Raw genomic sequence first — 25210 nt, 5'->3', positions numbered from 1 at the left:
CTCAGAGGTTCTGCCGCCCGGAGTTATCTTTATTTGGCTTTTACACGATCCATATGGCAGGATTTTGCAGGATGTTTCAGGCGGCCACTGGAGCGCCGAAGATTCACGTCTTCATCGCGCGCTCGCTGACCACGCCCCCTAATGATTGCAGTCTTAGTTTGTATCTTATTGTGGCTGCTGGCACTGCATTCGGTAGTCTCAGTATCTTCCGCCAAAAAAGGCTTCACATATCGGTTTTCCAAGAAAGATTTATTAGGGCCTCTACACCATATGTTATTACTGCTGTCAACTTTTGCTTGAAAAGGGTAACAGTGGGGATTAGAGAAAAAGGTTCCGTAACGATTGTGCAGGGCTCTTCCCTGATTTGTTAATTTCAGCAAGGTTTCCCTAATGAACATATATTGACCCAGCTCGTAGACATTCTTGTTGATGCGTATTCCAAGGTAAATAATGGAATCCACTACTTCAAGTGGACTGTTCTCAATAGACCATTTAAAAAGTTTAACTTTTTTTGATTACCGTAGGCAGATTGCATAATCTACACCTTTGACTTCTCTACGTTGATCTTCATATCAATGTTGTCCAGGTAAACTTTGAATGTATTCAGGTGCCTTTGGAGTCCTATAGCGGTTAAGTCAATAAAGACCAAATCATCCGCATATAGGATCCATAGAATTTCTCTGTCTTCAATCTTAGGTGCAAAGGCCCCGATTGTCCTTTACCCGTCAGACATGATGGACTCCCAAAAGCCAAACAGAAATGGTGCTAGGGCACATCCCTGTTTAATCCCCCGAAAAGTACCCATCTTCTTAGATCAGGTGCCATCTGTAGAAAGCTGGCTTTGGTTAGTTGTATCTGTATACAGTGCTTGTATTGCTTCCAAAAAGGTCTTTCGGGCAGCTACATCGCTTTAATTTGGCCCGTAGTAAGTCACAGCTAATGCTGTCGAACGCTTGTTCTGGATCTATGAATTCAAGGTAAACTACTCTTGGATTCAAGCGCTCTTTGTTTCAGGAGATTCAGAATGAACAAGTTCAGGGATCTGCCCACTCCGCTTACAAAAGCGGTCTGACATTTGTCTAGAATGTCCACCTTTCTTGCCCAACATTTGAGATCACGCAGAAGTATAGATGCAAAATGTTTGCTGATAGAATCTAATAAGGCTATTGGCCTATAGTTGCTGGGTTCACTGCGATCCCCCTTTTTAAAGATCGGTACAATGATGGCGTCCTTCCACGAAGATGGAATTGATCTTGTTTTCATGACTTGTTTGAACAGGAGATATACAAGGTCCGCCCATTGTTCTTTATTTTCTCTAAGCATCTGATTAGAGACGCCATCGGGCCCGGCTGCCCTTGAAGAACTAAATTTATTAATCATCCAAAGGATTTCTGTGCGGTCAAAGTCAATTGACCATGCACGCCATGTCTTTTCTGTTTTTTTTGCGGATTCTTTACTTGCAAAGAGAGAAGTATAATGGTAGATCCACCGTTCCACTGACACTTGGTTAGTTGCAACTGCCGCTTGGAAGTCGTTTCTGTTGTTGATAAAATCCCATAAGTGTCTTGAATTACAGACACAAATTGCGGCCAGCATTCTCTCATCATCATGCTGGGCTCTTTGATTTCTTCCCGAGTTAATGACCCTTGGCTACTTCATTTTCCTCTTCCATTCCCATCTGAGTCAGGGACTGGAGGTGAGCCCGGTAATCATATATTATCGCCTTGTCGATTGTTAAGCATCGCCAAGACTCTTTCAACCTGTCGTCTGGATTATGGTCCTTTACCGATTCCTGGCTGATTTGCAGGCTTGGTCGAAGGATCTACTCCTATCCTATGGGCTTATCCACATGGGGTGTCTCAGTCGGAAGAGGAGCCCCGTTCCACTTACTTGCCAAGGCATAAGGGGCTAGACTGATGGACACAGGGGAGACGCCTCCCTGGGCCTTGGGGAGAGGTTCCCAGAGGGGATAATGGGGCTCACACCGGGACGTCCAGAACCCAGGGTCTCCCTTCTTTCCTCGCTTGCCCCTTCATTGATGTTTGTCAAGTCTTCATGAATACCACTAGATGGTATTATTGGCGGCAAGGATCCTTCCGGGGAGTGAACTCTCACCACCAGCCTTAGCTTGCTTTTTCCACCCGGCACGGTCGTCACTAAAATATATATTTTATGACATGCATATGACAAAAAAATGACATCTAATGAGATCAGGCCGTAAGACAGGATACATGACTCCATGGTGTTTATCACAAGTAATAATCACCTGCCATAGACATTGTTGATAGACTGTCTATGTAGTCTGTTTTATGTCCTACCAGGGATGACCCTCTCTTGAATACCGTGGTGCCCCCCACAGTGAAGAGTGCCTGGAGATTAACATCACTAAAACAAAATATTTGATCAATGAAAAAAATCAAAAGCATGAAGTTACATCCGAAAGATTATGTGCTAGAAAGGGTTGGTCATTACATGTCTGTATAGGTGAAAAGGGAAATTGCTCAAACAAATTGGGAAAGGTGAATTGACCCTTTCCACTTATGTTGGAGCCCTAAATATATTCTTTGATGTTATGGTAGGAAGGCCATCATCCAGGCCTAGCCATAGCTAAGACCCAAACAGCAGCATTATAGGATTTGGAGATATGGCAACCTGCAATTGTTGGGGAGGATAGAACACAAGTTACTTAAAATTCTGTTGCACCTACGTACAAGTACAGTGACCCTCCCCTTATATGTAGAACTTGGAATACACAGCATCGTCAATGAGGCACGACTTAAGACCTTTGTTACTCTGGCACAGGTTATGGACCAAAATGGTCTACCCTCATAGGGATGCCTTTAGAGGTGAGCTGGCCCAAAAGGCCTCAACTAACCAGCCATTATTTAAATATATTCATCATCAAGCTAGAGACTTAGGCTTTGAAAATCTCTGGGAAATTACAGAGGAAACACAGAGACCTCAGTCCTCATCTAGATTAGCTCTCCAAGAAGGCACTATTCCTGTAATCTCTCGTTAGGTTCAGTAGGTTTATGAAAAGTAGTCAGTTATGAAGAAAGACCCACTTATGATAAGAGCAATACGCTTCGGTGATCAAGAGCAGCAATGGGCTATACTTGGAATGCTACCACTCTGCATTTGTGTATGAAGGCTGTGTTTATAATGTAAATTGTGGGTAACCATTTCTGAGAATTTACGTCAAGTCTTATTTTTCTTCCCCTTTTATGTAACTATGAGAAGACAACGTCGGTTTCCAGGACACAGGTTTAACAATATTAGAACAGCAGGGCATGCATTAGCGTTTTGCCTACAGTCTGCATTATGGGGAATTTCCCAATGTGTAAAGATGCTAGGAAAAAAAGAAAAAAAATAGAGCAGACTTTATGACACATTAAATATTGCAAAGAAAGGGTAATTTGTAAGGTGTTTTAGCATGGATGTTATATTTTCCTTCTTAACAAGAGAAAGAGTTCTGTTTTCACATGGAAGACTCGTTTTAATATGCATTATTTTGATCGAATGTATATATGGATCGAAAGTTTTAATGTTCATCATCTAATTTGTTATCAAACATGTATTGTTACTGGTTTTAAACTGCATGCAGTTTTATGGTGCATTTCCACCAAAATAAATCTGGTTGACTGACATCCCTGTACACGATCCAACCACCCTTCGCCCCCATGGACACACTTCAACACTCCCCAGATGCTCCCCCACAGGGCAGTCCCAGCTCTCCATTCATCCCAATCCCCAAGGAGAGAAGGGGAAGAGAGTGGGAAATGAAAGCAGGGGAAAAAAAATACATCTAGTGGTTAAGTTGTCAACTTTAGAACCAGAAGATTTAGTTTCTACCCTGGGCTTCCCAACATGGTGTGATCTTGGGTAAATCTCTTTATCCACCTGTCCTTCCATTAACTTATCTATCAAAGGTGGCGGTACTTAGAAATAAAAGACTATTGGGGAAATAAAGTAGTACAGTAGCTAAGTTACAGATTTTTTAAACAAGGTACTATGAATTCGTATCGTAGCATACCCCCTCCGAACCCCCCGCCACGACCCACCGTTTGACAAAATTGTGTGATTTTGGAAATATAACTTAGCTCTCTGTACACCAATTTCCTTATTTACCAAAAATGAGAGGGCTTAGAACGAGAGCGCCTAGTAGAACAGAGCATATTAGATCAATCTAAAGCATTGCAGAGTAGCAGGGATGATTTTGAAACCACAAAACAAAATATAGATTCTAATCCCAGCTAACAAAGGCAACAAAGTTGGCAATTTCTGAACCATTTAAAAAAAAAAAAAAAAAAAAAAAAAAAAAAAAAATCGGGGGGCGGGGGGGTTTGGGGTCTTACCCGCAATTCCCCATTTGCTCAAATTGTCTGATTCTTTGTGCTCACATCCCTGGTTCTCCCCTTATCTGTCAAATTTGGGAGAGCTTAAAAACAAAACGGAACACCAATATACAGAATCATTTTATTCCAAAAAGAATGTCTGAGAGGTAGGTTTCATTGGCATAACTACAGACATTGTAACCTGAAGATCTCAGTTATAATCATGAGCATCACTTTGGTGTAGTAATCACTATGCCAATATTGCAGTTTACAACCATTGTGGATGCTTTGCAAGCATATGCGTTCACTGATCGGACTACTGTCATGTAAGTATGCCTCTAGCTTGGTTAGATGTGCGTTTTGGTTCATTGTTGATCCCTGCATATTAACATGCTGCAACCTCAGCTTTTCAATAAATAAGGTTAAAAAGGCTACAGTAGCCCTGCATTGGGATCCAGAGTGTGAACGCTGATGACCCCGGTGCGAGAGGGAACAAAATGTATGTTGTGATGACACCATAAAGGCATGAGATGACAGTGAACACATAAGAGGGTAAATAACAATATGGGAGGAGTCGGGGGAATAGATCTGTATACCTAAAGTGTCACTCGTTTATATATAAGGACCAGAGTGCCTTTTATTTATTTTTTAAATCCTAGCGACAATGAATAGGGAATTCTGAACTTGTTGGCTTGCAGTAATACTTGCCCCGAGGGCTCTTTAACGGGACATGCGCTGTAGGACTGCTGAGACAGCGCTTTCTGGAGTATTCGGCAGGGGGGGGGGTGTCAGGAGGGGGGCTGTGTGAAGGCCACCTAGTCATAATTTTTCTGATTTTTCGTCATGATGGCCCACACCCCTCACCCGAGGAGGATGTTGGATATCATCAGACTAGAGCGACCGACCCAGAAGCAGAGGATCATGTGGTGAGACGGGATAGAAACAGAAGACTGGATGTGTACAATAAGGGATAACTGAAAATCACAATAAATAATTACCTCATTTTCTTCTTTTATTTTTTTAAATAAAACATTTTATTGTTTTCCATAACAAGGTCGAAACAACCACAAAACAAGAAAGCAAAAACAAACAAAAAGAACAGCAAAAGCATTACAGAACAGCATCCCCCGTCAAAGCTCTGCCAAGTATTAATGTCACCTGCCACCTTCGTTCCTCCCCCAAGGCCTGTTCTCAAGCCAGTCATACGATGACTACCAGCGTCCAGCCCTCAGGGCCCGTATTCTTCCCATTTCCCCCATATTTTGGATGCTTTAGTTGGGCATCCTCTCATACTGTAGATCCGTCGTTCCATCATGGCACACAAGTTCATATCCAGTACCCACCGCTCCAGGGTTGGAGGGTCCGGGGGTCCCCATTTTTGTGCAATGTTACGTTTCATTAGGGCTGCCGCGGTATTCAAAAGCAGTTTCTCCCATTTGTTGGAATCGGATTCATCAGGTACCCCAAGGACCAGGACCCGTGGCTCCAGTTCAATAGAGCGATTGAGCACCCTGGACAGATCTGTGTAGCAAGCGTTCCTAAAGACGTGTATCTGGGGGCATGACCAAAGGATATGAAACAACGTTCCTTCATCCTCTCCACATTGGAGACAGTTCGGGTTTGTTGCCCTCCACCAGATTTACGTGGGTTCGCAGGGCATGAGTCAGTTGCATAAATTGGTATCGTTCGGTATTTGGCAGTTGGAATTTGTCCCGTAAGTCATCGAACGAGTTTAACTTCCCGTCCCTCAGGATGTCTTCATCCTCTCCACATTGGAGACAGTTCGGGTTTGTTGCCCTCCACCAGATTTACGTGGGTTCGCAGGGCATGAGTCAGTTGCATAAATTGGTATCGTTCGGTATTTGGCAGTTGGAATTTGTCCCGTAAGTCATCGAACGAGTTTAACTTCCCGTCCCTCAGGATGTCTTCTACCCTCAAGATTCCTGCTCTCGCCCAGCGTGGCCACGGTTCAAGCTTCTCCATTTCTTTCAGGTTGCTGTTATACCATAGGGGTTGTGCTGAGGTAATCTTGTTTGCCCACCCCACAAACACGTGTGCCTGCCTCCAGACGGTGGTGGTGTGCGACCCAATCTTCGGAAGAGAGGGCCGCTGTGGGGATTGGTATAATAGGTGTATTGGATCTGTACCTTGCATGACATCCACCTCAGCCTTGATGTGAGGCAGTGCCCGGTCCCCGTGAAGCAGGTCATTGACCACTACGAGTTGTGAGGCCCAGTAGTAGGTTTGGAGGCGGGGTAATCCTATCCCTCCCTCCCAGATGGATCTCTGCAAAGTACTCAGAGCTATACGTGACTGGCCTCCCCCCAGATGAGTTCCCTAAGGAGGGTATCTATCCGGCTGAATTCGGAGGTGGGGATCTTAAATGGGGCGTTCTGCAGGACATAGAGATATCGTGGGAGTGCCATCATTTTAAAGAGTGCCGCTCTGCCCATGAGAGTCAGAGGGAGAAGCTTCCAATGGCGGACGTCGGCGGCAAATCGGTCAGTGATCGGCTGGAGATTGTGCTTTGTGTAGGTGGTAAGATCACTTGTTATCCAGATTCCCAGGCTTTTAAAGCCCTGCCTTACCAGCCGATACGGGCAGTCCGGCGGGATGGCCTGTTCCCCCACCCCCCTCACCAGGAAGAGTACGGATTTCTTCCAGTTAATTTTCAACCTGCTAAACTCCCCATAGTCCACGAGCATCTGGGTTACCAGCGGACAGCTCCGAGTCGGTTCAGCCAGATACAACAGAAGGTCGTCAGCGGAAAGGGATATTCGGTCTTTGTGTCCCTCAGGCCATCTGAATCCCGTCCATGCCCCACTCTGACGGAGCCAGAGAGCCAACGGTTCAATTGCAAGGGCAAAGAGGAGGGGGGAAAAGGGGACACCCCTGTCGTGTACCCTTGCCCAGGGGGGGGGAAAAATCGGGAAGTCCACCCGTTCACTCTGACCTCTGCCTCTATGTTCGTGTATAGCAGTTTTACCCAGCCCAGAAAGCCCTCTCCAAACCCCATGCATACCATAATTTCCCAAAGGCTGTCCCACCGTATTGAATCAAATGCCTTTTCAAAATCAATTGATAAGAGGGCCAGTGGAGTATCAAGGATAGGAGCCCGTTCCATCGCCAGGTGGAGTCGGCGCAGGTTCATTTGGGTAGATCTATGAGGCATGAAGCCACACTGATCTGGGTATATCAGGGTGTCCGCCGCCGGTTGGCTAGGAGCTTGGCTAAGACTTTGGCTTCGCCATTAATTCACGAGATCGGCCTAAACGAGGCACATATCTCCGGGGGTTTGTCTGGTTTAGGAATGACTACAAGGGTAGCCTTGCAAAGGTCCTGTGGGCGGGAACCCTGATCTCAGGCGTTCAGCAGCATCTGGTGCAGGGGAGGTGCCATGTTATTACTTCCTAACTTCTGCCAGATTTTGATCGGGAACCAATTAGGCTCTGGCGTTTTCCCCGATTGCAGTTGCGCTAGGGCCTCTGCTACTTCGGCTTCCGTGAGCTCGGAGTCAAGTACCTCCTTCTGTTGCTCCGACAGGGTAGGGATTCCTATGTTATCAAGAAGGGTTGGGTCAAGGGGCAGAGTCGGAGCCCGATACGATTCCACATAGAATTGGGCGAAGGCCTCTGCTATGTCAGTGTCTGACTGGCATCTCTCTGCCGTTGGGGTGAGGATCTCCCGGACACATCGCTGTCCTTCGTCTCGTCGCTCCAGCCAGGCCAGCAGTTTCCCAGCCTTGTCCCCAACCTCATATATCATTGCTCTAGACTTGTTTGGCGTTCTCTAGCATAGGGTTCCGCAGGCGTTCGGTGGCCCGTGTGAGGGAAGTGTGGGTCTGGGGGGTTGGATCAAGGATATGGTCGTTCTCCCGGTGGGTCGCCTCTTTCTCCGCCTCATCTATCTTCTGAAGCCTTTCCTTTTTCCTATTCGTCGTCCAGATTATTTCACCTTGCAGCACGGTGTTATAGGCCTCCCATTCGCCATTATCGTTAATCTCGAAATACTCCGTCGAGATTTCCGTGAGGCGATCCACCAATTCCGGGCAACCCAGATAATTGTTCAGCCGCCACATCCTGGGGGGCGGGGTTGGGAATAAAATTTAAAAAACACAAATCGTACCCTGCAGCCACGTCTCCACCACCAGAGACGAGTGGTCAGAGATTCCCCTGAGAAGTAAATCTGCCGAGATTACTCTGAAAAGCTCAGTGTGCGGAACAAATAGATAGTCGAGCCTAGAAAGGGAGCCGTGGGCGCCCGAGTGGAATGAAAACCCTCTGGTTTCCTGGTGCAGTTCCCGCCACACATCACAGAGACCCAAGGCGGATGCAAAGTTGGATAGTCCCGTGGGGGCATCCGGGTTGCGGTGTCTAAGGTGGGATCAGTCCAAGGTGTTACACATCACATCATTAAAGTCTCCCCCCAGAAACCACTTATCGGGTTGATACTTGCCCAACAGGGTGGTCAGTTCCACCAGAAGCTCCTGCCCCAGACCCGGTGGGGAGTAGACCGAGACGAACCCAAAGGTGTCCAGCCCCCCCCACACCCCCTCCAGGTTCCCAAGGACCAGCACATAACGACCCCTAGGGTCCCTCTCCACCTCTTGCGAGGCAAATGGGGGCGCTTATGTATAAGAACAAGGGTGCCCCTGGATCCCATGGTGTACCCCGAGTGAAAGACGGCCCTATAGTTGGTCCACAGAAAGAAGTTACAGTGTGAACCTGCAAGATGCGTCTCGGTAAGCAGGGCCACATCGGGCGAATATCTCTTAAGCAGTTGTTTAACTAAGCGTCGCTTAATCGCGAACACCATCCCGTTCACATTCCAGGTGAGGACTTTAAGGGATTTGGGACGTGTAGTCACCGGGAGTTGGGATTGGTCAGGTGCCATCTAGTAAGAGCATAAGAAGGGTTGGCGAGTGAGATATGGGGGTGGAATCCCGGTGTGTGCCGGTCAACAGTGACTGGTGACTGAAATGCTGTTTGAGCGTGCTACGGTCCCAACTGGCCAGGTAACCGTCACTCCTTGAAACCTACAGGAGTAAAGTGGCCCTGGGGTAACTAAAAACTCTTCCCAACTGTTCCCCCCCCATACTCCACCCCAACTCGAAGTACCTGTCGCCCTAACCTTGCTGACATTCAAAAACAGTTTGGTGCCAGCACTAAGAGTCCCAACTGTAGTTCAACAAAAAACAAGAGTTTGGAGGGTGGGAGGGGGGCGGCACCCAGACGCAAGGGTATCAGTCCCCCGCTTAACGCCCTGTGGATATGTAAAACGCTGTGTGTGGGTCACCGAGGGCTTCCCGCGGTGTCGTCCATAAAGTGACCGCTTACCGGCTGGAGGGTGAAGCCACATCAGGGATCAGGGCGGGCTCCCTCACCCCAAGCTCTCGGTCGGTCGAGCGGTGGTGGCTGGTCTGGTATTCTACGCTGCTCCGGTGGTGGTCCAGGGTTTCTGTCTTTAGGGCCTCGGGATGTCGACCAATCTCCTTCGATGTGTTGCTCCGCCCAGCGCCATGCCTCCCCGGGGTCGTCAAAGTGGACCGTTGTCCCTTTGTGATACATTTTCAGCTGTGCCGGGAAAAGCAAGCCATACTTAACACCAAGCTTTTGCAATTGTTTTTTTAAGCTTTCCAAAGGATTGCCTCGCCTTCTGTACCTCCCTTGTGTAGTCGGGGGAAAAAGGCCAGCCTGGACCCGTTGAAAGTAATCATGCCCTTCGAGCGTGCCAGTTGTAACAGTGCATCCCGATCTCGGTAGTTTAAGAATATTGCAATCAACGTGCGTGGAGGAGCACCGGGCAGCGGTCCTCCCGTAGGCATCCGGTGTGCTCTTTCTATAGAGAACATTTTTGAGAAGGATTGCAGGTCAAACAGGTCCGTTAATAGTTGTTCTAGAAACAGTTCCATGCACGGTCCCTCCTCCTTTTCGGGGATGCCAAGTATGCGAACGTTATTCCACCTGGATCTTCCTTCGCCCTCTTCCACCCTTGCCTCCAGAGACTTGAGCTTAGTCGAGACCCTCTGGAGCTGTTGCTGCGTGGTATGTAAGCCATCTTCTGTATTTGAGATGCGATGTTCTGCTTCTCCAGAGTGTGCGGACAGTTTCTGTAAGTCATGCCTGAGGAGGGACACATCCAGGCTTATTCGGTCTATCTCCTGCTCCATAGATGAGCGAGAGTCGGCTATGGCCGCCATGAGCGTATGCGTGGGTTCAGAGTCTCCAGAGGGCTGCGGTTGGGAGTCGGCGGGCTGCGATGGAGGGAAAGTGTATTGCTCAATCCTGTTTTGCAAGGTGGGTTTCTTCGTTTTTTCTTTGCCCATGGTTGCCACTCTGACGCACCCAAAAGGCCACCGGGTACCGCGGGTCGTGGCTGTGGTGAGCCACGCAGCAGAGGAGGGCTGCGGCGGGTGTGCCGATTCCCAGCCCTCGTCACCCCCCTGCAGCCCAGGCAGCTCCGATCCGGTTCCAAACAGAAGGCACCGAGGGCGGTCTCCGCTCCAGTCGCCGGATTGCACCTCACAGCCGGGACGGGCTCGCGGCTCCGGATCTCCTCCAGCCAGGTCTCCCAGCCCAGATCGTTGGCGCGAAGATCAGTTGGCGGCCATCTTGTGCCGAGGGCACCGCTCGCGTCCCAAATTTCCACCCGCCAGGATTCAGGACTGCCGGCACGTTGAGCCGTCAAACTTCCTTTGTGTACGCCGCGAAGCCTCAGCTTTCAGAAGGTCTCTTTGTTATACTGCTGGCGATCATAAAACAGGCTGTAAATGCAGGATGTATAGAGCTGTGGCGGGAGCCGAGGAGACTCACGTCCGCATTGCCCCGCAGTTGGCCACGCCCCTTCCTCATTTTCTTGACCGAAAAACGAAAATTACTTTTTGCTTTTTTTAGTTCAATAGTGCAGGCGGGTACCCCCACAACCCCCCTCACTACTCCTCCTACAATTAACCCCAAACCCCCCACATATTATTTACTATACATATACTAAAATGCCTACCATTTTCGGTCAAAACAATTTGGTCATTTCTCCTTTGTTTTTTTTCGCATTGTTCGTTTCTACGGATTCTTACAAGGAGTACTATTGTTACGCCTTGGGGGCGGGAGAGGTCAAGCGAAGTGACATGCATTGTAAGGGGTCAGACTATGGGGAGATTTAAGGGGAAGGAAAACTGGAGGCGGGTTGGGTTAGTTTGGGCGGTGGGTTGATGGGGTGCTGTCCGTTATGTGGTGTGCAAACCAGCAATAAACGGTGTCTTGTCTTGTTCATTCTCAAGACGACTTCTTGGTCCTTTGTTTTGATTCATGTTAACAGATGGTGCCGTGACTCGGTTCTGTCCGCAACGCTGCACACCGCCGAGCCCCTCATTTAAGACATCCCCATGAGTGGTCAAGACGATAAGGTAGGAGACCTACTTGCAAATCTCCGTGGGGGGTTTCCGGATTAGGATATCTGATCTGGTGAGAGTGCACGGGGAACCAAGGGTCCCGTTTGGGACCAGGGAATGGACAATGCGGGATGGGATGTTTTAAGTGAATGTGCTGAAATGGATGGAGATTTTGGGCTGGGTGTATAGCTTTGGTAGTAGTTTTTGCATCTCAAGACTGATTATTTTAGTCCCGTCTCTCATTCATCCAGAGATTAATTTAACAAAATATCACAGACATGGACTGAGCCCTGTAGAAAGAGGGGTACAAGAACTTGACTGGTGTCATGCCCTCCATCCGACCCACCAGTGATCCCAGTACCCCCTCGGCCCGGATTCACCCTCCATTTACCCTCCGGGGCTCACTTTGGCGGTCCAGACCGGCTCGCACACAGCTACAGCAGCAGCTTCACGCTACTACTCCACAGTCACGACTGCGACCATTTCTTCATTGGCAGCTGCATTGGATATTAAGCCATCAAAAGATCAGGTTTGTTTCTTTGCATCGTGCTGCTGGCGCTATCCGATCGCGTAACCTAAACTTGCGGTCACATGGCTGGAACTCGCGATCACGTGATCAAGAATCAAACGGTACTTAAGCAGTGGAGTACTTCAGTACCGCGCTTCACAGCTGTTTTCTCAGAGACCCTGTTTGGCCTGCGTTTTGTCACCTTGTGTTTTGTTTGATCTTGGACTCGGCTAAATCTTTTTTGGAACTCTTTTGGATCACGTTATATCTGTGCTTTTGGCTTGGACTGATACTCTTGGCTCTTGACCTCAGACCGTTGTCACAGACTTCTCTTTGGATCCCGCTCTTCATTGTTTCGTCAGCTTGGACTGCTACACTTGGCTCTAGACCCTGGATTGTTGTCACGGACTTCTTGTGGATTACCCCTCTCCAAAGAATCTGGAACATTGTATGAACTACGCCTCATCATCACCCTTACCTGCAATTTGGTTCAGCTCGGCTTCCAGGTCTTCTTCAGGTGGGGTCTGGTGTGACTACCAGTCAGTGCCTCCTACCCGGGACCATTTGCCATCTTGAGTCCCGGAATCCCTTCAGCTATCAATCCCTGGTAAGATCCTTCCTGTTTATTGGTTACCCGTGTTTTACCCTGCTTGCTTGGTACTTAACACTGCTTTCCTTTACAGCTTCCGTGGGGCTTCCAGTACTTCGCGGTCCCGGATTCTTCTCCACCTGTGGCCTCAAAGGTTGTATAGGGAGTGAATTATCATTCTCCCTGTGCGGCACTTGGGGACGGAGGTCTCACATATCTGCACGACATTCAAGTTATAACAACTGGCATGTAAAGCCTGGGTACTGGTTAGGGGGGCAAACTGGGATTAAATAGGGACAGGTGGATAATTACTTGGTGCGAGTCATTATCCGTGTCAGAACCACTCAGCAGTGTCTTCGGTTGTTAAACAAAAGCCCTTTCCTATAAGAACTGCGAAGGAGTGGGGTCAAAGAATGCATTGAACAAGGGCGTCTGAGTAATGCGGCAAGTGATGAGTGAATGCAGAGTCAAATAGGGAAAGGAAAATGAGCACACGACAATCGAAACAGGCGGAGGGACCCCCCCAAAGGGGCCGCCCCCCCATTAGATGTTAAGGCAGTTTAGCAGTTGGTCTTGGTATTATTTGGACTCATGGCACTATTTGAGTGGATGTAACTACAGCCTCAATCCCCGATTGAGGGGACGTTTATCTTGGAAAACCTGGGAGCCCTTACACAGAAAAGGAAGTTACCAAGATAACAGCAGTACAGTGAGGAATGGCCACCACATGGCTGGAAGTGGGTGCATCTTAAGGAATGGCAGAAAAGTTAGAGGACTGAGTGAGATTAATGATAGACTGAGGGGGACAAATACAATTCCTGAGAGGCAGTAGAGAAACAGAGGGGCACGACTGTGCCCCCAGATAGTTGAGGAGGGGGTAATGGATACATACAAGGCAGAGGAGGATTGAGAAGACCAGGATAGTGAGCCAATGAAAGATATACTTGAATTTTTCACCAGTATAAGACCACTTACGGGGCAAAGACCTGAGGAGGCACAGGAGAGGACACTTGTGGTGTAAATGTCTCCTTTGGTGCCCTCACCCCATAGGACACCCTGCCTGAATGGATTAGGTTCCGCTGGAGCACAGGTGACCGCCACTCTCATATGCCCCCTCAGTGACAAGGGGAGGTGCAATATATGGAAGGGATTCATATCCCTTTCAATCTCCCCTCAGAAAAGTACCATCTGGTCATGAGGACGGTGTAATGCTCACCTGATTTCCGTAGAGGCGCCGGTCTTGACTGGGCGTATACCGTATCTTCAAAGGTGATGTGTAACACACGGCTGGCTCTTTGGGCTGGACCTCTGTGCACTGTATGTCTGACTCGAAGGGTAAGATGTCTGCAGATAGAAAATATGGGATTAAGGAACTGGGTTATTGAATGTCTCTCTCTTCTTCCCTTTCTCTTCTCCTGTAGAACCCCAAAGGTTAACGCTCTCACCTTAGGTAAGTGAACGCCGTGCTCTCCATCTGCCTCGGGGCAGGGTGCTGTAACCAGTTTCTTCACTGGATAAGGGGAGCAGGCCTCTTGACTGCAGAGGACTGCTGTCCGTCGTTTACTGCACGAACGGTAAGTTTCGAGTAATTCTAATGTCTTTAAAGTCTTTAGTAATGATGTTTCTTGTTTTGCAGGGTTCCGGCGATGGTGGATGACGGGCTGAAGTGAGTTGAAGATGGAGCCCGTGTGATGAATAGAAGCGCCTGGAAGCACGTAAGTAAGCGCTTGTTGCCTGCTTCACGATGCGCTCTAACTGTCTTTTTATTTTCCAGGTACAAGTTCGGAGCGGCTGCAGGGTGCCGGAATACCCACTGGGTTAGATGTGGAAAGGAGTAATGGCACGTGAGTATTAAAGTTCCCCAATGTCTTTAAACGTACCCTGTTTTGTCTTTCAGATGCGGGATGCAGCGCCGAAGGCCTCCGGAGCGTGCGAAGAGTTGGTAAGCTTTTGTCTTTCAGATGCCGGAATGCAGCGCGAGGCGTTGGTGACAGCCGATGGACCAGGTAAGTGAAGAGCTGTCACTGAAGACCGTAATGCTAACCTGTTCTTTCTTGTCTTTATAGGTGTTGCTGAAGACTGGATTCAGGATGGTAAGCCTTTTTCCTTAGGCCCAGGATCAGATGCAGAAGACACAAGGAGCGTTCTGCTGCAGAGGATGCAGAATAACGCAAAGCAAGATTCATCCATCGGGTGTGGTTTAAATAGCCTCCTGTAGTGCTTAGGTGTCTCCTTCCACAGCCACGCCTAGGTAAGAAAAGAGTTCCTGCTTTCCAGAAGAGTTCCAGTGTTCTGAATCTAGGGAGTGGCTCCTGCCCCACCCAACAGCAAAAGTAGTTCCAAACAGAAGAGGATCAGGGGCTCAACTGGCAGGCAAGTAAGCAGCATGGTCTGCTGCAGGTAAGTCCACCCAAGCATTATGAGCCCGGCGCTTCCAGCGCTGGGACTGGGCATATTTATGAGCCTGGTGCCACTGGCGCCAGGACTGGGTCCAAAAGGTCCCAATTGGGACTGGTTGGCACTCGGAACCTGGGTTATGGATCTGCATCCAAGGGAGTTGGGAAAACCCTGACCTTTTGGAAGCAGAGATCATGACAGACGGAGAGCAACAGCAGGGTTTGGTTACAGTCCATGTACCCTGGACAACTGGGGACCTTAGAACATTCATGAAGGAGTGCGGCTCACAGGGTCAACAAGTGCAGGGAAATTGGAATAATCATCTTGCTCCCAGAGCCATGGCACCAAACCCTGCAAGCATGAGGGCCATTGGAAAACCATTTGCCCATTTAGACCACATTGGCCACAGCCACAAAGCAATACTATTCCTAACAATGTCCAGAGGCCACAACAAGGAGGACAGGCCAAATGCACACCATTCCTTTTGTCCCCGGAGACCAACGAGGGTCAGGTGGGGATTGAAATGGATTCCAACAACCAGGAGGGAAAGGAACTCTGGAAGCACTAATAACTATCTTCAATTCCAAGTGCAGGGGACATCAGTGCAATGCTTAATGGTCAGATAGATCTGCTTTATAAGACTTTACTGTATGTTCCTATATCAGGCAAAAATGTGGGGTGGTAGGCATATCAAACACCACTGTTATACATCTGGTAACAGAGCCCCTTACTGTCCTTTTAGGGCCCATTACATACCAACATGCTTTTCTTCTAATCCCCACATCAACTGTAAATTTACTGGGGAGAGATTTATTGTGCAAAATGAGGTGAACTATCTATTGCACCCCGGACAAGGTATTTCTAAGTGTGCCCTAGGATAATGCAGTAGTAGTGATGGCTGTATTAAGGGAAGACACGGGAGGAAGAGAAAGATGAGCAACAGGCGGAGGACATACAGCTGTTGATTGATTCGATTCCAGAGCACTTGTAGGCCACCCATGATGAGGTGGGGTATATATACATACTACTGACCCAGAGAAGTTAAAGATAGATCCGTTTAAGAGGTAGCCTTGCACCCCCTAGTACTCCTTAAAGCTTGAAGCAGAGGCAGGTATCAACCCAGTCATTGAATCTTTGATGAGCCAGGGAATTATTGTTCAGATGAGTAGCTAGTGCAATACTCCTATTTTTCCTATGAAGAGGTCAGGGAAGGAGGTCTATAGTTTTGTCCAGGACTTGCAAGCCATCAATGCTGCGGTGATACCTTCTTTTCCCATGGTGCCATAGACGGCTACCATATCGTCCTGTATACCTATGCATTTACGGTGGTCGACTTGTTAAGCTTTTCTCTGTTCCTATAAAGAAGGATAGTGAGTATTTATTTGCATTTTTGCATGGGGAAACAGATACACGTTGACCCGTTTGCCCCAGGGGTATACAGAGTGCCCAACCCTCTTTTCACAATAGTCAAAAGAAAGATTTGAATGATATAACATTTCCAGGGAAGTGTTGATAAGATGCAATAATTTGTTAATTGCCTCACACTCGTATGAGGCTTGTAAAAAAGACATAAGGGTCCTTTTGCCAGCAATGGCAAAGAAAGGGCATAAGGCTTCAAAGAAAAAGCTAGTTATGTGCCCTCGGGGTACATTATCTGGGACATAACATTACGAAGGGATGTCGGCCGATATCCGCTTATCCAAAAGAGACCATTTATAACATACCAAAGTCCCAAAATAAAACCGAATGAAAGCTTTGTTAGGGGCAGTCGGTTACTGTCAGCAATGGGTCACAGGATTGCAGAAATAGTTAAAACGCTCCTGGAGTATACCCTATTGAACACTGTTGCGGTATTGCAATGGACGCCAGAAGCAGAAGAGGCTTTTACTAAGATTAAACGGCTATTAGCTGAAGCCCCAGCATTGGGCTTACCAGATTATAAAAAAGGGATTTACTTTGTACTGTCACGAAAGGAAGGTTTCTTTTCCTGGCTGTCCTCGCCCAGAAGCATGGAATCCATTATAGACATGTAGCCTATTACAGTAAAGAGTTGCACCCGGTTTTAGAGAGAATGCCACCCGGTCTACGATCAGCGATTGCGGCTGCGTTACTGTGGAACAAAGTGAGAATATCGTATTGGGTTTACCTTTAGAGGTGACCGTTCCACACGCGCTGGTGTCATTACTATTGACGACAAGGTCTCAGCACATGTCGTTCAGGGAGCTAGCAAATATGAGATTCTTTTACTGAAGTCTTTCAACATCACTTTGGTTAGATGTTCAGTTCTAAATCCAGCCTCTTTGTTACCTAGCCCACAGGAAGGAGAGCCACACACTTCCACCCCACACAACTGTGTTGGTGGCTGACTGTTTGGTAATGCCCCGTAGAGACCTCTGCGATGCACCACTACCCAGCCAGATCTCGAATACTTCGTAGACAGGTTGGGTTTTAGAAATTAGAGCGGCAGGCGGTAGCAGGGTACATTGTATGTGCACCCGGGGAAGTGGTGGAGAGTGGCAAACTGCCTCAGGTGGATTCAGCTCAGGTGGTAGAGTTAGTGGCCCTTACACGAGTCAGCAAACTGGTGGCCCAGTTGTCCGTTAATGTTTACACCCATTCACGATACGCATTTGACACAGCCCATGACTTTGGCCAGCTCTGGAAGCAGATAGGCTTCATGACTTCAACTGGCAACCCATAAAAGAAATTCAGTCAGTATGGATTGGCCCTTTGAGAAGCCATAATGCTGCCTGTGCCAATTGCTTTCGTCAAGTGTGCCGCCCACCAGGCACTGGGCGATCCAATTAGCTGTGGGAATGATTTTGCTGATCGAACCGCCAAATTGGTTTCTACCTTACAGGACAATGATGTATATGTTTTACAAGGGCAAACTAAACATGAAGTAACTCCATACAAAACATTTGAAGACGTTGCACATATGCACGAGAACTTTGCCAGAAGGACAATTAGATCAAGAAGGGATGTCGGTTGCATGAAGACTCTCTGTGGCGAAATGAGCCGGGTCGGTTAGTGACTCCAAAAAAATACTAGTGTCACACCGTGTCAGGCTGCATCATGGGCAGGCTCATGTTGGCAGGTGTTGAATGACAATGTTAGGGGGACGTTCATGGTTCGCGCCACAGTTAACCACTGTGGCCCAAGAATACTGTCAACGATGTGTAGTTTTCCTAAAGAATAACGTGGGGAAAGGCTTACTGATCAGACCAGGGGCGCATCCTCCGCATTATGGTCCATTTGTTGGGTTACAGATTGATTTTCTCCAACTACCAAAGTACAATCAGGGACAGTACCAGTCAGTAAAAGTGGATGTGTTCTCAGGGTGGGTGGAAGCCTATCCCCGAAGAAAGGCAGATGCAGTGACTGTCGCAAAAATATTGATTCTAGAATGGGTACCCATACTTGGAATACCTGTATGTATTAAAAGTTACCAGGGAACACCATTTGTCAAAAACATCATTAAAAAACAATTATCCACATTGAAGGTCTAGCATAACTTACATTGCCCTCACTACCCCCAGTCAGCAGGGGAAAGCGAAGAAATGGGGTCCTGAAGAACACATTGGCCAAACTGTGTCAAGGGACAGGGTTGAAGTGGCCAGAAGCCCTCCCCCATTGGATGTATTGTGCATGAGAAGTACAACAACTAACAACACTGGTTTGAGAATTATGAAATTCTTTATGGAAGACCAATGAGATTGCCTGTAGCAACACCGGTGAAAACTGTACCAAATAATTTGCAATTGTCAGATGACCGATAGTTGGATTAATGTCTTCAGTCAGTCTCATTCACAATCAGGTTCAAGCTGCTCTGGCACAGGAACCAGACTATCTAGGTAATTCCTTACAGACCATGGCAGTGTCCTGATACAAGTTCACAAAAGAAAGAAAGCCCTGGCTCCTAGGTGTAAGGGGCCCTATCTCATACTACTCACCTCTAACTGAGCTGTAAATGTTCAGGGTCCACCCAACATGGGTGTATGCGAGTCACTGCAAATAGGCAGTAGCCCCCTCAGTGTAGTTAGTGTTGTTTTGCTGACTTGCACAAATGTAGTTATAAGAGAACAGGACTATTGTGCAAACTAGATTACCCGTGAAAAACTTGACGGACGTTTTGACATATACTCATCTTAAGGCTTGGGCATGCCATAAGAAACGATGGATAGTGCGTTGGCAGTGGGATTGTGTGATCCGAATGGATCTTGGGAATGCAGGGTGGACCTGTGGTTGGGAGTTATACCACAGCCAGCCAAAAATCCAGTAGGGGTAGTACCATGTCCCTGTGAGGCTCCACAAATTGGATGAACGATGAAGACTATCTGAAAGTTTTGAACTCTCAATTGGTAGAGCCCACAAGTAAGCTCCATCCTAATCTTATCACTAACATACCCACTATTGCAACTGAAAAGCTGATTGTATTGCATCCAGAGCCTTGCACGTTTCTGATCGAATACATTACTGTCAATCTGTTCTTTTCACTAGGAGGATAAATAAAATGCTTTCTAAAATCATTTATTGGTATAATAAAATGGACCTGAACAACAGTGGTGACAGCACGAAGAGAACTTGGTGATAATGTAAGTGTGGTTCCAGATTTAGTGAACTTGCCCTTGGCCATGCTGCGAGTGGTGGTGCCAGGGTTTTGTGAAGTGGATGGCCTCAGTGCTGTGGTAGGAAAAGGGAAACGTCCAATACATTTGAAGTGCTACTTACTGACAATAGTGGACAGTAAAAATAGTACAAGAACGGTGAAGGTGTGTTCCAATTCTACTGATGCACAGTGCCACCTTTCAGACAGTTTAGACAATGAAATGTGTACTATGATTCAGCATTTGCAGTCACCAGAGGTGGATATTGGGGAGTTAATGAAGTATACTCAGGTGTATTCTAAATGGTTATGCTACAACACTGTGTCGAATCCGGATAGATCAAACAATAGATATATGGCGTTGAATGCAACTGTCGTCACGTTTATTACTGTTCCTTTGTCAACTTTCCAGGTGACAACCCATTACCATAACTTTACAAAGAGGGCAGGAATCCTGTTGGCACAGCAGCAAGAGGAGTTTGAAGGACAACAGAAAAAGGAAGTACTGGATAAAATGGAGTGGGGCTAATGTTGCACTTGCATCCTAGGGTATATATAAAAGTTTCAAATTTAGAGGGTTGAGTTGACCCCCATGAGAAGGACGCAAAGCTGATATCTGGGGCAGAGCTTACAGACAGCGAGGCACGTATTGGCAAGCTCTATGTAATAGGCTTCTTCAGTCAGCTTACCAACGGTGCTCTTCAGAAACTGATGGGAGTATTGGAAGCAGGAAGGAATTTGGAGTGGGACATGACGTCTGAAGAGGTGCAAGATTATCTGAACACCCAATTGATATCGATCAGAGAAGGCGTGCGACATAATAGTTAGAAAAGATTGTTGAAGAGATACCTGAACGTCTGTGGCAATGGGATACTCTGAGGCAATGGAGGAATTTCGGGAAGTACAGCATCTGGTATTGTGAAGATTAAGAGTGTTCGCTCATAGCGCATGGGCCAATCGAAGGACTATGGGCACTGGCCAGCAGGATACTACCGGGACTGTGGGCAGGATGCAACTGGGAGCGAGTGACACAGCATGAAGTAAGCAACAATGCCTCCCGATACCTGATCTCTGCCCTGGGTATGACCCCTGATCTGTGGTTTAGTCTTGGTTCAAATTGGGAGTTATGGCATTTACAGCCATCACCGCTGCAAGGTTTGAGTAAATTAAGTGAGGGCCAGATAGTGTTGGTTGGAGATGCAATGTGCTGGAAGGGTAAAGGAGCTGGATACAGCTTGGTAGGGAGAAGCTTGCTTTGAGGAAAGAATTGTTGTGTAGAATTAGTAGCACCACTAGAGTCCGATGTGCTTTTACTGTTCATACAAGTAATAAGCAGTTTCCTGTTCTCTGTCCAGCTACAGAGCGAATGACGGTAAAGGTATATCTAGAGTTGTTGAAGGGGGGGGCTAGGCTGATGCTAAATGGATTTCATGATTTAGGAGGAAGTAGAAGCAGTAAGATGTGTACCAGATGTGACAAAGAGTTTACAGGTGCTGGAAACTGTGTTCAATAAAGACAAAGAAGCATTTGAGGTGTCCCATTGAACAGCCACAATATGTATGGCAGGCGATGTTTTGTGTGCAGTAAATCAGGTACTGTCTGAACAGCCTTACACTACCACCACAGTATGGCTCACAATCTAATTAGAGGTTTGAAAATAGTAAGTTCAGGATAATTTCTAGTGCTACTCTTCTGTCTACACGTGATGTTTTATGCGCAGGTAGTGTGGCTATTCAGATCATCACAAATTCCCAAACTTTGTAAGCATGTTTACGGGGGGACTTTACAGGGAACATTTCGAGGCAGCGAATGTGTGCAAAACAACAAGGCATCACACTGGGATTGTGCAAACAAAACGTGCATATTACCTTTGCACTTATTTACAGATTGACATGTTTAATTGCTGCTATTCACCCAATTATATTAGACAATTTTACATTTCATAATTACATGTACATTACAGATGCATTTGCAAAACAGCTTTCTATATAATTTCTAAAAAGTTAGAGGACTTTTACAAGTAATCAATTAATTCAAAAGAAGCAAGAAATAGCCAAGATTACTGAGCAGTACCTTCACTGCTTTTTCTGCCTTGAGCGCCCGGACCTTATCTCCTTGTGCATTCACCCTTTCAAATAGTTCTAGTGGTGTACAGGCACTCAATTCACCGTTCAAAGATTCTGCCATGTTATGCCTTTGGCGGTGCGACCAATTGATCTCCTCCAAAATCAAAAATGGGACTCTCTAAATAAAAACCAGATCAAAACATATGTACAAACTGCATTACAGAGAAGTCTGAAATAAAGAAAGAAAAAAGAAGTTAGCACATGAGCAAAAAAAGTACTACTAAACATCATACTTTTTTAATTGATAATGAACAAAGCTGTTGTGGGTCGACATCTCCTGTGTTCCAATGACCCCTGCAAACTCATCTACCCTTTAAACATTGCTCACACCTCTCGAGCCAATATCCATCAACTACTCCCGTTATGTCAACAGATTTGCCCACTACTTTTGCTCTAAAACCTCTTAAATTCATTGCATAGCTCTCCTCTCTCTTCCCCGCAACCCTCATTCAGTCTCCCACCTCTTCAACTCTTCCTTTAAGTTTTCTTTTGAATTAGCATACATCCTTTGTAGCCCAACCCATCCTGCGCTCCAATCGTCCCTTTTAATCCCTAACCAGTCAAAGACTTTGTTTCAATCACTTGCCCTTATCTCTCCGAGCTCTTTCACCTCGCTGGCGGCCCCCCCCCAGCCCAGGACTCTTTCAAATCTGCAAATGTCTTACTGCTATTAAAAAAAAACCTCTACTGACCCAAACGGCCAAGCAAACTATCTCCCTCTTTCTCTCCTTCCCCATTACTCGAATGTCCTTGAGCAGGTGCTCTTCAAACGGACCACTAAGTATTTGGGTAAATCAGATACAGGGGACAGACAAGAGGACATGTTTAAACACAACTTTTATTGGAAATGACAAGTAAACCTCCTCCAAGCCCTACCACTATGACCAGTTCCCTGCTCCAAAAAAACAACAAAGGAAGGCTTGTCAGGACGTTGAACAAATAAACTCGGCCCTCTTGCAAACATAAGCTCTCCTAACATCTGTCCTACCACTATGAACAGAAAGCAATCCAATCCAACTTAAGATAGGGTGGTTCTCTGCTGGATTCACCTGGTGAAGCCTGGTTTTCTGAGTCCTCCACCAAAAGAGTATCCAAAAGTGGTTTTAAGTTATAAAACCGAATCCCAAAAACTTGAATTACAAAATTAAGAAGCCCACTTGTTCACATTTTGTAATTCGAGTTTTTGGGATTTCCCCTCCGTTGGCCATATAATGTATGCAGGGTAGGGGTGGGGGAGGAGGACACCCCTGCAGCTCATAATACCTAGAGGAGCAGGGGATACCGCCACAACCCTCGCTCCCCTGGTTAGATATTACAGCCTTTGATTTTTTTATATCAGGTGGTATGAACATTAAACGTGCATTCAAACCCCCCCGCCCCCAACTTTTTGGGGTAAACCCCCCAAAAGTCACTTCCAGCTCCTGGTTTGGTAGTACCACTGAATAAACAACAACATAAATGTCTTATCTTTTGGCACAACAACGGCTTTCTACGCTAGTTCAAACAGTTCTTGGTTTACCCCCTCCTCAGAGATATTTTAAACCAAATTAGTTCCTCTGATTTGTGGCCATCTGTATTTTCAAAACACCACTCTTCTTGTTTCTGTTGATATTCCTGCATTTGGCCATGGGGACGCCCAGGATTTGCCTATCCCAACTGAGGTTCTGGCTTTGGTCATAGTTTCACTCAACCCCTCCTGCGTTCTTCTGATTATTATCCCTAGTGGGGTACGTGCCCGCTTCTCCCCACTTCGGTTGCAGGGTCTCTTACCCCATCCTGGGATCTAATGACTATCATCCTGTGTGGGCTCTAGGCATGTGTGCCACCACTTTGGTTGTAGTTTATCTTACCCTCCTCTTGGGGTCTTTGACTATCAGCCCCATTTCGGCTATGGGCCTGCTTGGCCCTGCTCTGGTTGCAGTTTCTCTATCCTCTTCCTGGGGTCTTCTGACTATCAGTCATGTGTGGGCTATGGGACTTCTTGGCTCTGCTCTGGTTACAGTGTCAATGATGGTTTCCCTTACCCCCTTCTGGGGTCGTCTGTCAGCCCGTGTGGGCTATGGAGTTGTGCCACCGCCCCTCAACCTGCTATTTGTGCAACACTATCTTCGCTCCAGCGGCAGTGCTCGGTCGCAGAGGCGGTCTCGCTGGCGTGCACAGACCCGTGTTCTCGTCCTGGCTTCGGACTGCACGGTTGGCTGCTTCACTCCGGCTCCTTCCTCCTCCGTTGGAGGAGCAAGATGCTGGTACATCTTCAGTCCCAGGTTGTGCCTTCCTCCCCTGGGGTCCCGAGCTCGGCGAGATCTCTGCCTTCGGGGGAAAAGGCAGTGCTTCACTGGCCGCTTCGGGTCCACCCGTACTGTGTGTCTCTCCCGTTTGGCTCCCCTGAGGGGGCAGGACTTCGTCCTTTGCAAGGCAGTGGCAGATCAGAATTAAAGGGAGAGAGCCTATTGGTTCTGGGTTTCCCCAATTAGGCTGCAACAAATATATGTCAGAGGCCAAGCCATCCATCCAAAGGGGCCTTGCACATGGTTACCGTGCTCAGTTCCCATATTACCAAAGTGCTTGGGACTTTGCAGTGAGGAGAGGTAAAAAAGTAGGAATACTGTGGCATTCCCTTTCCCCAGATTGGGGGGGGGGGGCTAATGGGATGCCACTTGCTCTGTCCCCTAGGGGAGGGTATTGTGTAGGAGGCTCACCTCTCTAGTCCCAAAAAGGGTGGCTCCCACGTGGGGACACAGAACGGATTCGTCAGAGTACTGTCTGGATAATGGCCTTGGAGATGCACTTCACTCTGGCTTCCATAGTAAACACTCCACTAAACCTTCACTCATGCAGTTCTCCAACTTTCTTTCTAATGCTGACCACTCCAAGATCTCTTCTATACTCATCCTTTTGGACCTTTCTGCACTGTCGACCACTCTAATCACCACCTCACTCTCCATTTCCTTGGGTTTTGCAAATCTGCTCTTGCCTGGATCGCCTCCTCCCTGTAAGATCGATGCTTTCAAATGCCTGGGAACTTGCAAACCTCTAACCTAACCCCTCTCTCTGTTGGCATCCTCCAAGATCAGTCCTTGGACCTCTGCTCTTCACCATCTATACCTCTGCCCTAGGAAGAATCGCCTCATCCTTTGTCTTTCACATCACCTTTTTTTGCTGATGACACTCAAATATTATTCTCCTTTGCCGCCTTCACCCCAGCCATCTCAGAACAGATCACCAACTGTCTCACTGCAATTCATCACTGGAAAGCTCTCTGC

At 47.3% G+C, this 25210-nt stretch overlaps 1 protein-coding gene across 3 annotated transcripts in view; it reads right to left on the bottom strand.

The window, feature by feature from the left end:
• The window catches only part of WARS1 (tryptophanyl-tRNA synthetase 1), a 285365-nt gene that overhangs the window by 250956 nt on the left and 9199 nt on the right, over positions 1-25210 (bottom strand). For 2 of the 3 annotated variants that reach the window (XM_069637773.1, XM_069637774.1), the window contains exon 2: positions 21895-22116. In XM_069637773.1, the coding sequence (XP_069493874.1) occupies positions 21895-22008 (114 nt within the window). In that variant the 5' untranslated portion in view covers positions 22009-22116. The remainder of the gene's footprint in view (positions 1-21894; positions 22117-25210) is intronic. The other variant, XM_069637772.1, reaches the window with a different exon arrangement.

This window comes from Ambystoma mexicanum, chromosome 14, assembly GCF_040938575.1.
Source record: "Ambystoma mexicanum isolate Mex_15411 chromosome 14, UKY_AmexF1_1, whole genome shotgun sequence".
Classification (NCBI taxonomy): domain Eukaryota; kingdom Metazoa; phylum Chordata; class Amphibia; order Caudata; family Ambystomatidae; genus Ambystoma; species Ambystoma mexicanum.
The sequence above is the reverse complement of the archived record's forward strand: the minus strand, read 5'-3'. Positions and strand labels throughout refer to the sequence as shown.